Source organism: Oryctolagus cuniculus, chromosome 4 (assembly GCF_964237555.1).
Source record: "Oryctolagus cuniculus chromosome 4, mOryCun1.1, whole genome shotgun sequence".
NCBI lineage: Eukaryota > Metazoa > Chordata > Mammalia > Lagomorpha > Leporidae > Oryctolagus > Oryctolagus cuniculus.
The window spans coordinates 43,937,183-43,953,321 of record NC_091435.1 but is presented as its reverse complement, the minus strand read 5'-3'; the positions used below and the strand labels follow the sequence as shown (position 1 = coordinate 43,953,321).

Genomic DNA, 16,139 nt, shown 5'->3' with positions numbered 1-16,139 from the left:
TAAGAGAAAAATAGTTACTTAGGCTACAGTCTTAAAGAAAATTAGCAGTTTCCAAAAGAAGAACCTGTTGCAGAAATTTTTTTTTGTAATGGGAACATTTTAAGAGATCTTAAAAAATTGAGCTTGTGCACATATAGATCAAGAAAACCTCAAAAGATAAGTAGGCAGGTAACTGTAAAGGCTCCAAATGCTGCAGCACCATTTTTAGTCTAACAATTTTTTTATGTAATCAGTAAAAATAACTTTGAGGTTAAACAACAATCTATGCACTAACACCAAAGAAATTTCCCAGAATTAAATATAATTACTTACAGTAAAAAAAACTACCACGTCATTAATTGTATGATGTAATGTGTTTGCTTTAATAAAGAGAGCTAAGCAACAATCCTGTCATCTACTGAGGACTGATCATGTTTTCAGAACTCTAGATACTCTTTGTTAAATCAAATTTGGCCTAAGTCTGTTTCTATCTGTAGGGAACTGTAGCCTAAATTAGTATGCAAACAACTATAAACTAATTTAACATTATATTGCAAAGCTGAGTCTCAGCCACTTACAACAATAAAGCTTCAGTTAAACACAAGATGCCAACTTATGAGACCAGGTCTATATAAGGCAAATACTGATGCCAGTCACGCTGTTTCTGTATGTCACTTCCTTTTCTCTAGATACAAATATGATCCCATATGTGGCAAGATGAGGCTTTCTGGAACGGCTTCTTTCCCAAATGCTTTCTTGTTCTGGGGACATTTTCTTGCTCAAATAATCTTTGTTAAACTTAACAATCACACAGTTTTTCTTCAAAATATATTATCCTCAACATAGTCCTATGAATTAAAAGCTTCTTGGTTTTCCTGATGAAAATGCTGAGAATCTGATTTAATATCAAGGACCGGGGCCAGCGCTGTGGCCTAGCAGGTAAAGCTGCCTCCTATGGTGCTGGCATCCCATATGGGCACCAGTTCGAGGCCCGCTGCTTCATTTCCGATCCAGCTCCCTGCTAATGGCCTGGGAAAACAGTGGAAGATGGCCCAAATTCTTGGGCTCCTGCCACTCATGTGGGAGAACAGAAAGAAACTCTTGTCTCCTGGCTTTGGTCTGGCCCAGCCGTAGCTGTGCCCATCAGGGGAGTGAATCAGTGGGTGGAAGATCTGTGTGTGTGTGTGTGTGTGTGTGTGTGTGTTTCCCCTTCTCTCTGTGTAACTGTTTCAAGTAAATAAATATATCGTTAAAAAATCAAAGACCTCCAAAATAGATGAACCAAAACTTATAACCAAAGATACCAGGGATTACTTACTTTTTACCTTTCCCAAGGCTGTTTAAGTTGGTTCACTGTTCCATGTTTTGACAGCCTTATTTCTAACAGGGCCCTGCTAATTGCTTCTTTCATTCCCTTATGATTACAACTCCACTGCCTCCAATAGGAACACATTTTTGAAGCAAACTGAAGAAATCTGCAGATTCTCAAGGCTATGACTTTGATCATTTGAGTAGTTTCTTTTCCTCCGTTTCATTTTGATTTCTAATATAGCCAGAGCTATGGTTCTTTAAATTTATTTCACACTGAATGTTTATCACATCATAGGAAGAAACACTTGACAAGAAAGAGTGTTGTAAAACTGTAAATGGAGATAGTCACAGTGACTCAGGTTCACTTTTTAAATATACAAAGATACATGTTACAGTTTACTAAACTTGAAGAACTATTTAGACCCAATAAAATCTAACCATTCTCAAATTATCAAATAAAGAAATCAAATAAGTGACCTAAGTAGAAATATTGCAGGTTGAAAAATATCCCGTGTTTAGTTTTGAGCTTTTCTTAAGTAACATTTCCCAAGATGATTCCTTTTTCTTTATAAAATTGAAATATTTTCCCAAACATAAATAAGTGGATTCTATTAAAATATAATTGTATCTGAAAGTTATCATTAAATAAATAATGCAAAAGCAAAGTACTGTCTAGTAACTTTAAAAATGAAATGCAAAATTCACACCAATCTTCATTCATACAGTGAATGAACCCCTATCCCCTCAAACACAGGCATTAATGATGCCAGTGAGCTTGGTGACTTCCATAGTACACAGATATTTGCTAAGACAGAAGAAAAACACAAGCATTAGATTATCATTCAAGGGCAAGAATACTATTTTTTTTTATTTTAAGACAGGTAATTTTAATTGCATAGCTTATAATATCCTTTATTCTTATATATCTTGGTGCCATTGAAAATACTCTTATCTTTCAATACTAAAGTTAAAAAGGAGAATCGTGTGTGTGTGTGTGTGTGTGTGTGTGTTTGCACATGTGACTTCCTTGAGTTTTTTGGGAGTTTGTTAGAGGAATAGATTAAATTTTAGCAGTTTAGTGTTCATCTCATCAAGTTCACAAAAATATAATGACTCTAATAAACAGGTGAACTTACCTGAAAAGCTAAACATGTCATTTCATTTTAAAGGCTATTTAGAATACAATAAATGCCAAATCCCATTTAAGGTTCATGTGAACTAATATTAAAGAGGCTGTTTACTTTGAAATAAATAATTTTTTTCTTCTTTTAGTCTATAATTATGTGTTTATATATGTTAACATGTTTATAAGTATAAATACACACAGATATGGAAATATGTATATATTATATATGTATTATATATACATATGTATATATAAATTCATATATTTGTAAATATATATTTATTTAGGATTCTGTTTCAATGAATCAAATGACATATTCAGGATTTTACTAAAATAAACATGACTACTTCTCTCTAAAGTATAAGCACAAACACTGTTTGCTTTGGAGGAAATGTATTAATTTGGTTGCTGGTCATTTTATATATAATAAGTAATTGTCATAATTTTAGGGCCTGGCATAAAACCATACATACTGCAGGTACTCAACAATTTGTATAGAAAAAAGAGAAACAATTAATTATTAGGCAATTGTGTCACAAATTGGCTTTCTAAAGTATTTGTCAGTGTACTTTGTTCCTTTTCCTTCAGGGAATGTGTAAGTATACTCAGAACTTACCACTATTGATAGAGCTTTTGTTAGTATGCAATACTTACATTTAATTACAGTTACTGTTTATAAAAATCTTTACAGAACATAACTAACTAAAGCACAGAACTTGAAATTTTCTTTCAGTTTAGATCAAGGGTTTTTAACCTTTTTGCTTCATCTTATTGCTTCCTCCCGTTTATATATACATATATATGTATATATATATTTGGATAAAAAGATCTTTAAACTTTTCCCACTTGCAGATTTAGTTCAAATAAAGTTTTTGCAGTTACACAAAAACAACCTTATTTATTTCTGAGAAATTATTATTGCTAATACCATCAAAGTTAGTCTTCAGTGTTCTACATTATCTAATATATTCTACAAAATCATTAACAACTGGATATTGCAGACAATATTTTTTTCTGGAATAAGAGAAACTGGTAATTCAAAGCTCTTAACTCAATTTAATAAAAAGAGTTAATAAAAAATCCAAGAAAAATAGACTGTCCAACCGAACAATATATACAACTGAGAAAAATAGTGCCAAATATGTCCTTGGTAAAACTTACTTACATATAATACTTGATGTCTCTAAGAATTTCAAGTTACATTGTTAAGTTAACACATATTAGTATAGCAAACATGAGACAAAACACATATAAGAAGTAGGAAAAAGACAGACTTAAATATGACTAAATCTCTGAACATTGTTAATAAAGAAAATAAGCTTAAAGATTGTTTTTCAATAATTTCCTCAAATATCTTTTTATTTCTGCATCATTTGCAACTACTTAACAATTGCTCAGGAATAATTTTTATACTTCTCAACCATTATTTAATTGTTTCTTTTGCCCTCAAGGATACTTCAAGTCCATCAAGGTTGCTATCCTTGAAATCAAAATGTTTATTTACAAATTATAAAATTACTCATTGAGCCAAATATCTATTCCTATTATTCTGGATAACTGTATAACATTTATTTTATAATATTCTAGTAGTAGAATAAGTACATCCTCTCAGCAAATCATCTTAGGATGGCACACAGGTACATAGTGAATATTCTCTCTAAAGTTCTATGTGGTAAAAAGGTTACAAGGAGCTCGTGGACTCTGTTCATTTTAGAACAATTTCAGTAGTATAGGTACTTTAATCTAGTTGCAGAGGAATTGCAAGTCATTAACATGAAACTAATATCTTAAAAATAACAAAATCAACCTCTGCACCCTTAACTATTGAATTTCCTTGCTTTTCAAGGCAAGGCAAAATTATGTCCTATGTTCACATTTTAAATCTGTTCAATGGTGTAGTGCCCCATATATTTTAACCTATATTCTGAAGTATTTTGACATAATCATAGGTAACACTTAAAATTAAACGTACCATTTTGTCTTATATTCTATTTCAATAATCCTAATTGCAACAATTTTGATGATTCAATTACATCTTACAATTAAGTAAAATTGGGTCTCAGTTTTTCTACCCTTTGTAAACACCTCATTAAAGCTCTATTTATTGTGTTTTCTAGGCCATAACAAAGAAGCATACTGTACCTCTTATGCTGCTGCTTGTTGCAGATGTGGTAGGACTGGTTGTTATGGCTACAGTGGTTGTGACTGTTGCAGTGGTAAGGGAGGGGATGATAGTAGTGGGAAGCAAAGTGTTGGGAACATCTGGTGAGTGGAAAAAAAATATAAAACAAAATCATATCATGCAAACAAAAGAGAAACACAAATGATTCAAATTATAAATACACATATCTTATTTAGGTTTAACTTTAACAAGCTTAAACAGAGAATCAGGTACAAAACTGACTGTACCGTACAATTCCTGTCATTTTTTTTCACTTATTTTGTTATGCTCCAACACAGAGCAAGAACTTGGAGGAATGTTTGAGAATAAAGTGGATGGATTGTAATGTTTAGAGTGAAATTTAAAATGACAGGAATTCATTTGTTCACTGAGTCATTTAAAAAGTTTGACATGCAGTAGCCAAATACATATAGATAAAAATGAAAAATGACATGCTTTGTCAAAATAAAGAATGGACACATACAGAAATAAACACGAATACCACCATATAAGATTAAAGAAATGTTAACGATGAATGAGTATACGCATGTTAAGTGCTTTCTGATTTTTTTTTTTTTCCTTTTGGAAAACTTAATGGTAGGAAATAGGATGAGAGCAATCTTTAGAAACACACAAACAAAAGAAGCCAATTGTTATTACGGTTATTTTGCTTCTCCTGTTCTCACAAATGATGTTAACGTACAGTTTAGACTCTTGCAATTCTTACCCTGATTAGCTGGTAACGCCTTCTAACAATTTTGCAGTACCTAGGAGTCTTTAACAAGTATTGAGTCAACTAGCAAGGAACCCAATAGGCTGCCAGGCTTATGATTTACTGCAAGACGGCATTCCTAGGAGAAGTTACCATACATGAACCTGAGCCGTAACATTCAAACTCCAATCCATAGTCAAGTGGCAAAAACGTCAAAAATAGAATCACATGAAGAGAAAAAAGAAACCCAGAAAGAACAGCTTAGTATTTAATGCCCATATCTTCATTTCTTTTACTCAAAACCAGCTGCAAATATGAAGAGCAGCACAGGGAACAGTGAAACAACACAGGCAGTGTAAAACTATGAGAACCTCAGCGAGATCCTCAGGGAGTCACATTTTGTCCCAGGTGGATAGACATGTAATTTACACAGTGAGAAAATTAGAAACAGTTCCCAAATTACCTGTAATTACTGTGCTGGGGTTGATTTCACATGTTTGTCACACAGCCCCTATATATTTGGAGAGTTTGACAGATTATTTTGCCATTAAAAGGTTTTCTGTCATTCTCTCAGTAAAAATATTTGAATCATACCAAACATTTTCTGGTGCTTTACTTCTGATAAATAGACCTACTCAATGTGCAGACTCTACCCGCTGAATTCTCCACACTGGAGACACTAGAAACCAGCATGAGATCACTCTCTTATCTGGAGTATTGATGTTTACACCTGTTTTTTCAACAGGGAAAATGCTTCCTGGCCAGTTAAATTAAGAAAACAACTTCTGAAAACTCAATGGTGTTACATTAATCACCAGGGAAAATGGGCATTGCCTGGAGTGCAATTTACCATGATCATAAAGTAGAAGCGACTTTAACAATGCAATAAATGAATAAGTACTATGTATATGTGCACATATACTTTATGTTTGCTAATTTTTATTATACCTTCTTATAGTTAACTTTCTTAAATAGTTTGGGCAGAACATGAGGTAAGTGAAAACAGTTTCTAAATTAAAAAACATGTGTCATTTTAACTTTCATGCAGATCTAAAATAGAAAACAATACATTATTTGTTAGCAAAAGCATTTGCTCACTAGGACTTCAAAATATATGTATTTAATAAATGCAAAGGCTAATGTCTTCCATGGATAGCAAATATAAGCACACTCCACAATATTAGTCATTTCCAATGATGTATAGAGTCTGATATAACCAAATTTATCATATATTATAAAATATTAGATTATTTGTTATCAGATCATGGGTTACAATATGATTCCATTGGGTCTTATTCTAAAATAATAATTCAAAATCAGCTATTTCTTAAGAGTAGCGGTACAAAACACAGAATTTTGTTTGTTTGGTTTAGTTTAGCAAAAAAACCCATAACAATTATTTGAAATTTTTTTCTTATTTCATACCAACAATTAGTTAATAATAAATCTTGAATTATTTTGGAGAGTCTATGTATGTTCAGGTACTAAGAACATTATTGTTCAAACCAAATTATATCCTCACATGTTAAAAGTGTGAATATGTATTCAGCAACAAGGGTCTTCAAAAAGTCCATGAAAAGGTGGATAGTATGAAGAAATTATGCATGTATTTCACAAATTTTTGTATCAAAATAAATATCTTTTTATTCTATTCCAACAACCTTTCTGAAGTTCCATCATAGATTGTTTTCCATAAGCTATTATTCAAAGTAGAAAAAGATGAATGCTTTTTAATAATTACTAATCCACTTTAAATAACTTCCCTGGAATCTTTTAAAACGTCAGATAGATGAGATAACATCACAGAACTTTATTGACACATAATCTGCCTCCCACTTATCTCTTCAGCATTCCCTTCCATTTTCCCTTTTTAATGTTATGTGTAGATTAAAAAAAAATTGGCTAAAAGCAATTTTGTGACAGTATCCTGGAAAACACAAGTAGGTCAAGAAAATCAACTGTCCTAAAGAAAACTCTCACAGTTGTTACTTACTAGCTTTATTTTATATGCTTTGAAAATGTTAAGTAAATATTAACTTTTTAAAAAGAATTTTCAGGGCTTTTTCCTTTTCTTACATTTCTTCTCACTCATTCATATCCATGCAATTATTTCATCTCAATTGTGAAATAGTAAAAGCTGAAGGAATCGAAATATTTCATTCCCTAAGATTAATAGGAATCAATTATAACTCAACAGTGCTAGTTGGAATTAACTGGATTTCTCAGAAATAGAAAAAAAAAATTGATATTTCTCTTTCCTACCTAAGTTTCCTATCCCTTCTGGCTATACTGGTGTTAGCTTTCCCCACTGTACTATTAGCCCCTGAGGGGAAGAACTGCTGTTTTATTGTTTAAATTGTAGCACAATACACAAGGTCAACAAATGTTCATGAAATGAATTTGTTACAGAATTAACTAGAACTATTTTAGAGGGTCTAAAAAAGTCCAATTTTTTGATAGGCTTACCTAGTTAATATAAAACTAAAGGATTTCATTAGTTTTTTCATAAAAAATTCCATCTCTGTCTTCAATATATACAATTGCCATTTTCTGTCAGATAAATTTCCAGACAACAACCTACTTCTTCCTTCACTAAAATTTATTTCTACTGAAAAAGAAACTCAGTCTTTGTAGATCACAAGTCATGGCCATTTCTGAATTCAATTAACATCCTATATAAAATCAACAAGTTGTTTATTAAAAAACATAAAACTTGTTGAAACAACTTGATGATTTCATGTGAGATGTTAATTGAATTCAGAAATGGCCATGACTTGTGATCTACAACTTAAATATGCATGTAATATATGACAATGTGGTAAGTTTATATTATGAAATACATAAATTAAATATGAATATGTATAGTTAAATATGTATAAGTGACGAATGTAATACTTATTAATATGTATTAATATATCAATATATATAAATGATATATATATCATGATTTACACACACTATAGAAAATGCAGAGATTTCTTTTAAAAGGAAAGCATAAGCACCTTTACTGGTAGAGAATTGAGAAAAGTTAAGTTTTTAAGACATGAAAATATCTGCTTATAATTTGTCCTACACAGAAGGTATGCATTATATTGACATATTTCTCATTTCACTCATAGCACACATAAAGCACTGACCTCGTGTAAAAGGTAAAAGGTAATATTTCAAGGTAAATTCTGCAATATTTCAATAATGTCAGAGAGAGAGAATCCTTGAATCTACTCTTGAACAACTGTGTATTAATACAAAGTCTATGCAGACCTCAAAAGTAACTCGTGTGGTTGAATGCTGGATTACAAATAACTGCAATGTAAACAATTTAGTTCATTTATATAAGAATTTAATCACCAAAAGAACATTATTTCAGTTCAAATAAAATTGTTGAGGGGCTGGCGCTGTAGCGCAGCAGGTTAAAGTACGGCCTGCAGCGTCAGCATCCCATATGGGTGCCAGTTCGAGTCCAGCTGCTCTGCTTCCAATCCAGCTCTCTTGCTATGACCTGGGAAAGCAGTAGAAGATGGCCCAAGTCCTTGGGCCCCTGCACCTATGTGGGAGACGTGGAAGAAGCTCCTGGCTTCAGATCAGCTCAGATCTGGCCATTTTGGTCATTTGGGGAATAGGCCAGCGGATGGAAGACTCTCTCTCTCTCTCTCTCTCTCTCTCTTTCTCTCTCCCTCTCTACCTCTCTCTGTAACTCTGACTTTCAATAAAATAAATCTTAAAAAAAAGAAAATTGTTGATAAAGGAAAGTAAAATGTGTCCAAGACCATGGTTAAACTCAATTATGATAAAGTAATTTGTCTATTGTCTCTCCTGCTCAATCCTCATAACTCTGATAAGAACTCCAAGCTACTCACAGTGTTAGCTGAGACAACCACAAGTTTTAATGTTAAGGTTTCCTGTTAACAACAGCAATTAGAGTTCTTCAGGGCTCTTTTTCTTTACTGCTATCAGTACCAATATAAGACAGCAAAGAAAGCTTAAGCCTAGTAGACAAGATGTCACTCTCCCCACGTTCTAGCTGTAGCTCCTTCCACTCTTTGTGCTACCAAATTCTCAGAGCTTATTTCATATCAGTTATTATCTCTTTTGTATCTATTCATTGATTTCCACTTTAAATACGATTGCATTGTAAAGCTTCCTCCAGCTGATCCGCATTAATATCATCCTTCTCCGCTCTGTCTAGCGCTTGGCAGATATACCTCTCCATGCTTATTATGTCATCATTATATTTATGTGTCTTTCTCCCAATAAACTGTAGGAGCAGCCTTATACATCAACATGTCTTTGCTTTTTAAAAATGTTACTTTGCCACAGGACAAAATTACTCTGCCCCAATCCTTCGTTAGCTCTCTCTGTCAGAAAAGTACCTTCTTTTCTTCATGCATTTCAAGATTTCTTTACTCAAAGCTGGGTTTGATTCCTCCCTGTTCTGTGAAGATGTCCTTGACCAACTAAGCCCTTCCTGTTTTTCCCTTCACTCTAAATCCCCATCATATTCTTCATCTATGGCTTCCCTCACTCTGTCCCACCACGAGGCTCACATTCGTGATATGCTGTGATGGTCAGCCTCGGGTTAGCTATGTGCCTGCTTCTAGCTCCACATCTTGCTATCTCTCTCAGTGCAAGACACAAATCAAAGCATATGTGTGAGGCTACAGTAATGTTTTTACATTTGTTCTAATGCAATCTATTAATAATCTCTATCTTAAAATTAGTATTCATAATAAAGTACACAGTACACAGGATATGCATCATAGCTCTTTATAAAATGAGTAGTTAAAACTGAAAGGCTGTGCTCATTTGACACTTAATATACAGTGGTTGTATTTTGCATCTCCATGAACTAACAAGATAATAAGAAAACAGGAAATGGGCCCCATCGTATACTTTTGTGCTTCTCCAGGGTCCTTTGCTGAATTTGGCAGGTGCTTTATAAGTAACACTACTATGATGATAATGAAAATGATGTCTGTAGATAGGGAATACTATCACTTCTAATAACATGAATCAGTAACTGAGCCTTAGACATCGTTAATCCCTGTAAAAAGTTGCTACTCTTCCCACCCACCTTTTCACATGAGAGGTGATTTTTAATAGTTCTTCGTGACAGTCTTTAAGTCGAAAAGGTTACTCCCCCCCCCCAAAAAAAAAGGAGCAAAACTGTAGCATACTCAAGAATCGAGATTCTGAATGCAGATTTTCAATGTTTGAAAAGTGTTAGAGCTCTAAATCATATCAGCCAATTAAAAATAATAGAAAAGTGTCCTTTTCTTCACATTCTAATGAAGGAATTTTAAAAATGCAGCCACATTTTGTTGTTGGAGCTTATTAGAGCACAACAGATCCTGTATAACCTTGTCAGAATGAAATCAGTTTCAACAAGCACAGTAGACAATAAACTGAAGAGTGGTGCAGCACCTTTTTTCCAATAACGAGCTTTTCAGGTTAAAGGTATGTTCTGTTCTCTACAAATGCAGTGCACAATAATTTCTAACTTGTCAACCTGTTTTGCTTTGTGGCAGTTTCTCTTTTTAAAAATGGCATTCAGAATGGATTTCCGAAGCAAAATTAAGTCTAAAGAGCCCCAACAGCCCAGGCTGCTTGTTTCTCTCCAAGGACTGGTGTTCAAATAGGGAGAAAAACTACTACCATTTACTATGGAATCCATACTTCCACTTCCTCCCTGCATTATGTCACTAACCTCCCACTACCTCAGGGAAAAGAGCTATTAGTGGAGATCCATTAAATGCTAGAACTCGCCATGTATCAGAAGCATTAAGGGAAGACATATCTATTGGGTGGAAGGTATTATACTTTCTTATCTTAAAAATAATAGGGAATACTTAACCTCTTTTTTTTTTTTTTTTCTTAACCACTAATTGCATGGCCATGGATGCAATGCTAAGAGGAAAGTTTACTGTATTTTCTTTTGCCTGGACAGAAGAGGACATTTATCTGCTCCCATTATGGTCAGCTCCATGTAGCAGCCCATTCGGATTACAGCCTGCAAGTGGCCAACAGCAGGAAGGCTCTCATTTGAATGGCAACCTCCAGGTTGACAGGCCTCAACTCACCAGTTCATGCCTCCTCCTCAGAAGTTATAATAACCTCATCTGTTTCATAAAAAGAGACTCTTTTTCAAAATTAGATTTGAATCAATCTCTTTTTATCCTTCGGGTGGCTTCCACTGACATCTCATACTAAATGGGATCCTTATACAATAATAATAGTAAAAAAAAAAAAACAACCTTTTTTTAAGTGAAAAGTGGAGTAATTTTAAACTGTAGGTGGTGTCTCATGTAATTATAAGGAAAATTTATGAACAAGAGCAATGTTATTTGGAAATATGTATGCAATTTCCCTTTAAATACTTTTTTTACATTCCAAACTGACAAAAGTAAAGTGAAATCTAGGGGCTGGCACTATGGCATAGCAGATTAAGCCATAGCCTACAGTGCCCACATTCCATATGAGGGCCAGTTCAAGTCCCAGCTGCTCTACTTCCAATCCAGCTCTTTGCTAACGCTCCTAGGAAAGCAAGGGAAGCTGCACCCATGTGGGAGACCTGGAAAAAGCTCCTGGCTTTGGTCTGGCTCAGCTCTGGTGGTTGTGGCTATTTGGGGAGTGAACCAGAAGGTGGAAGACTTCTCTTTCTGCCTCTGTCTCTCTCTGTACATACCTCCACCTTTCAAATAAATAAATCTTTTTTACATAAGTGAAATTTAAAGTAGGAAAAATGTCTTTGAAATAGATGATTCTGTGTCATTTAGCTCTACCTACTTTAATGCCATGAGCTATTTACTGATGATTCGCACCTAAAAGTAAATCAGATGAATTGGTCAAATCATTTAAGCTCTGTGAGGATATAAATTTCTTATGCATAAATATTAGTGTCATTCATTAAAAAAATAAACAAGTCAAACATGAATTACAAAGGGGAAACGTGAAGCAGTAGGAAAAAAAACACTAAGAAATCCAGATATTCATATATTTCATGTAGATTTTGCAATAGTATGAGGGTAGTTCAAAAGTTCCCTGAAATGGAGTTAATAGTTGAGTTTCTTTTGGTAGTAAATTTTGAAACCTAATAATGATTTTACCATATTACTATTTTCCATGAACTTTTTGAAGTCTCCTCCTGGCAAGGATTTTGGAGAGTTTTTGACACCAAAATAAACTTATCTTTAAATTTCATTTTCACAAACTTTTTCAAATAGCCTCATATCTCTGAGAAATATTTAGCACATTATTTAACCTGTATGCATCTATGCTTCCTCCTTTGAAAACTGAAGAGTTTGTACCTAGTCATTTATATAAATCCTTTGAACCAGATTCTTAATCAGTTATGGATCGGGGTTGACATGCTAAAATCAAAACAACTTCACTCAGTAAATTTATAAATGCAAAAATGTTTGCACAAGACCTCAGGGGACATAGAGAAATACTCAAGGTTTTGGTTCAGATTCAAAATGCATCAAATAATCTGATATGATACCTCATCTTGTAAATCATATTTCTGTATAAACTTAAAGATAGTCTTATTTTATTTGAAAAAAATTAATGAGAAACTGAACAAGACTAAAAAGAAATGTAATGTCAGTGGCACTTTTAGGATATTCTAGTAACTCTTCCTATCAATGTAGAATATCTATGATTAAAAATTATCTTAAATGTTCTTACCTAATCTTGTTTTTTTTTTGTTCTTTTTTTCCAGTGTCCATCTTTCATTTACAAAATAGTTGATTAACTCATACTAGGTTATATGTTTATGTTACTCTATAGATTTCTCATCATGGAACCTAATAGCGCTCTCTTCCATGTTTATCTTGATTCTACCTCTAATTTAATATATAGATTCTCCCAAAGAATAACAGTGGCCTCCATAATTTTGAACCAATCCTATTATCCAGTCCTTGGGGTTAACGAAACTGTGCTACTTTTGTTGAATATGGTGACATATTATGTTACCAAAGCCACAAAATGTGAAAATGTTTCATTAAATTAAAATTAGTATTTATTCCACTTAACTAATTATAGTGAATTCTAATTTTCATACACATTTTTGCTATTTGCCAATTGTTACAAGGTAATAACTGTCATCCAAATATAATATATAATATTGCAGTAAATGCTTAAATGAAAATTAAAGTGTAATGTGAGAATGTTTCAAAGATTATTGTTATAAATTTACTATTATATATTTTAAGAAAACTAATGGCTGTTTTCTCATACTTTTTATTCTAGCATATTAACAAAGAGATCAACTTTGACTTGTCCTTGGAAGACAATCCTAATAAAAGGTAAGAATAATGTTAAGCAGAGTTACGTATACATGCCTATTGAGCTCCACTTTCAATGTCCTCCTCCACCGCCAGTCACTTGTATCCCTATTATCCAGAACTCTCATAAGGAGCCAGGTACTTCTTAACCTTAGAAAATATATTTAATAACTTCATTTCCACTTAGAAATTAGTGACATTATTGAAAACCTTCTCAGAATATTTTAACGTAATAAGATCTAAATAAGGAAGTTGATATTTACCAAAGTAAAATATTTCTAATTATGGAAATCTTATCATCTCCTGGAATATTGGATTTAATTGGAGGACTTTGAAAACATTGCTTTAATTGTATCATGGTGAAACCCATGAGTGATAAACCTGGACATTTTGTTTTCACTAAGAAAATTAGAAGGATTTATTTACTTCTGCAGAATAAGGTTCAGAGGCCCTGGCTAAGGAATTTGTATATCATATAGTAGATACTGAAGAAAGATTTACTAAGATACTAAAATATTAGGTACCAAAGCATGTGATATCGAATAAGATTAAAGAAGTTTTCTGTTTTGATAGGTATAAATGTTATCTTTATATATGATAATCTAGATTTCCAAGGAAAACCCAATTTTAGGTATTAATAATCATAAAATTTTTCATTTGAACATTCAGATGAACATTTACGTTCAACATCAATTGTGCAATGCGCTTCTGATTTCAAAAACTTTATTAGAGATATTAATCATTCTTCTAAATATAATGGCTCATGTTCTACATTGCTTAACTTTATAAGGGACCATTGGTTGGCCGGCGCCGTGGCTCACTAGGCTGGTCCTCCGCCGGTCCCGCCGGCACCCCAGGTTCTAGTCCTGGGTACCGGGTACTAGTCCCGGTTGCTCCTCTTCCAGTCCAGCTCTCTGCTGTGGCCCGGGAGGGCAGTGGAGGATGGCCCAAGTGCTTGGGTCCCTGCACCCGCATGGGAGACCAGGAAGAAGCACCCAGCTCCTGGCTTCGGATCGTTGCAGCTCCGGCTGTGGCTGCCATTAGGGGAGTGAACCAATGGAATACCTTTCTCTCTGTCTCTCTCTCACTGTCTAACTCTGCCTGTCAAAAAAAAAAAAAAAAAAAAACAAACAAACAAAAAAAAACACATTGACGTATGAATTGTGAAGTAAATACAAGGGAACTTCATGAAGTTTGCGGACAATGGAATTGAAAGTAAAATTTTGGGTGCAAAAAAAAGTTTGAAATCCACGCAATTTGTTTTTCATAATATACGTTTCTATGAGCTTTTAAAAAGACCCTTTAAATTGATGGAATTCAAATTCTTTGTACCCAAACACACTTACTTATCTTTTGATTCAATTTTTCCAGAGTTTTTTTTTTTTTTTTTATTCCTTCATATATAAATCATGCCTTGCTTTCACTGAGACAAATGCATTGCTAGGCAAGCTCATTGTTATGTGAACAACACAGAATGTGCTTACACAAAGCTAGGTAGTATAGGTGAGTCACTGGACATCACTTGTGGACCCTACAAAGAGATGTGTTACACATGAGATGCCTGAGGCTGCTGCTAATGTAATATGACAAACTGTTTTTCTAGTAAATTTTCTTTTTCATAAGTATACTCTAAAATAATGATGAAATATGCAGTATAGAAATATATAAACCAGTAACATTGTTCATTATCACTAACAAAATGTATCGCATACAATTTTATGTGCTGTACTTTCATATGACAGGCAGCAAAGTGGGGTTATTTTCACATCAGCATCATCACAAACAGGTGGGTCACGCAGTTCATTATAACATCCTGATGGCTATGACATCACTAAGTGGTAGGAAATTTCTAGTTCTGTTGCAATCTTCTGGTGTCAATGTCATATATGTTGCCTGTTTTTGATCAAATTGTTGTTATGCAACATTTGACTTTACAAATATATAAATAGAAAAATAAAATATCAAATAATGGGGCTAAGACAAGTTTAAATGGAACTGGACCAAAAAAAAAATGCCTTTTTGAGAAGTTTTGTTTAATCTGACATGGGGATGAAAAATTCATCTTGCAAAGAACATTTTTCCAGGCAGCATTTCCTGGACTCCCTGGGTAACCACTACAGACAGAGGCAAAGTTCATAAAAAGAGAAGGAGTTTGATGTCTTAGAGAAGCCTGCAGAGGACCAGGGAGACAGAAGTGGGTGTGTGGAGAGTGATAAAGATGCGCAGGAGCAGCCGTCATAAGCAAAACCAGGTAAAACCAGGGTAATAATAATTCAGGTTTTATGCTAAGTGTGGTGAAATGCTTTCAGCTGAGTTTAAAGGAGGAAAGACATGAGGCATATACATTTAAAAGGCTTCTATTTTGTATCCAAAGAGGAGATGGATTGAAGAAATGGAAACATGGAAGCAGGGCATCCAGTTGACAATATTTTTAATAGATCAGCCAGAGAGGGGCCTCAAGACGTGGATATTTTGGAGACATGGCTTGGGAGCAATGTCTACAGAACCTAGCTGCTGAAAGAGTGGAGAAAAGATAGAGAGGAATCAAGGGCAATTCTTAGATTCTAG

The 16,139-nt window shown here is 33.7% G+C and overlaps 1 protein-coding gene across 5 annotated transcripts in view; it reads right to left on the bottom strand.

The window, feature by feature from the left end:
• CADM2 (cell adhesion molecule 2) overlaps nucleotides 1–16,139 on the bottom strand; it is a 1,119,939-nt gene that overhangs the window by 71,855 nt on the left and 1,031,945 nt on the right. For 3 of the 5 annotated variants that reach the window (XM_051859415.2, XM_008267104.4, XM_051859418.2), the window contains one exon: nucleotides 4,559–4,678. The exons of the other annotated variants lie outside the window; for them this stretch is intronic. In XM_051859415.2, the coding sequence (XP_051715375.1) occupies nucleotides 4,559–4,678 (120 nt within the window). The remainder of the gene's footprint in view (nucleotides 1–4,558; nucleotides 4,679–16,139) is intronic. 5 annotated transcript variants of the gene reach the window in all.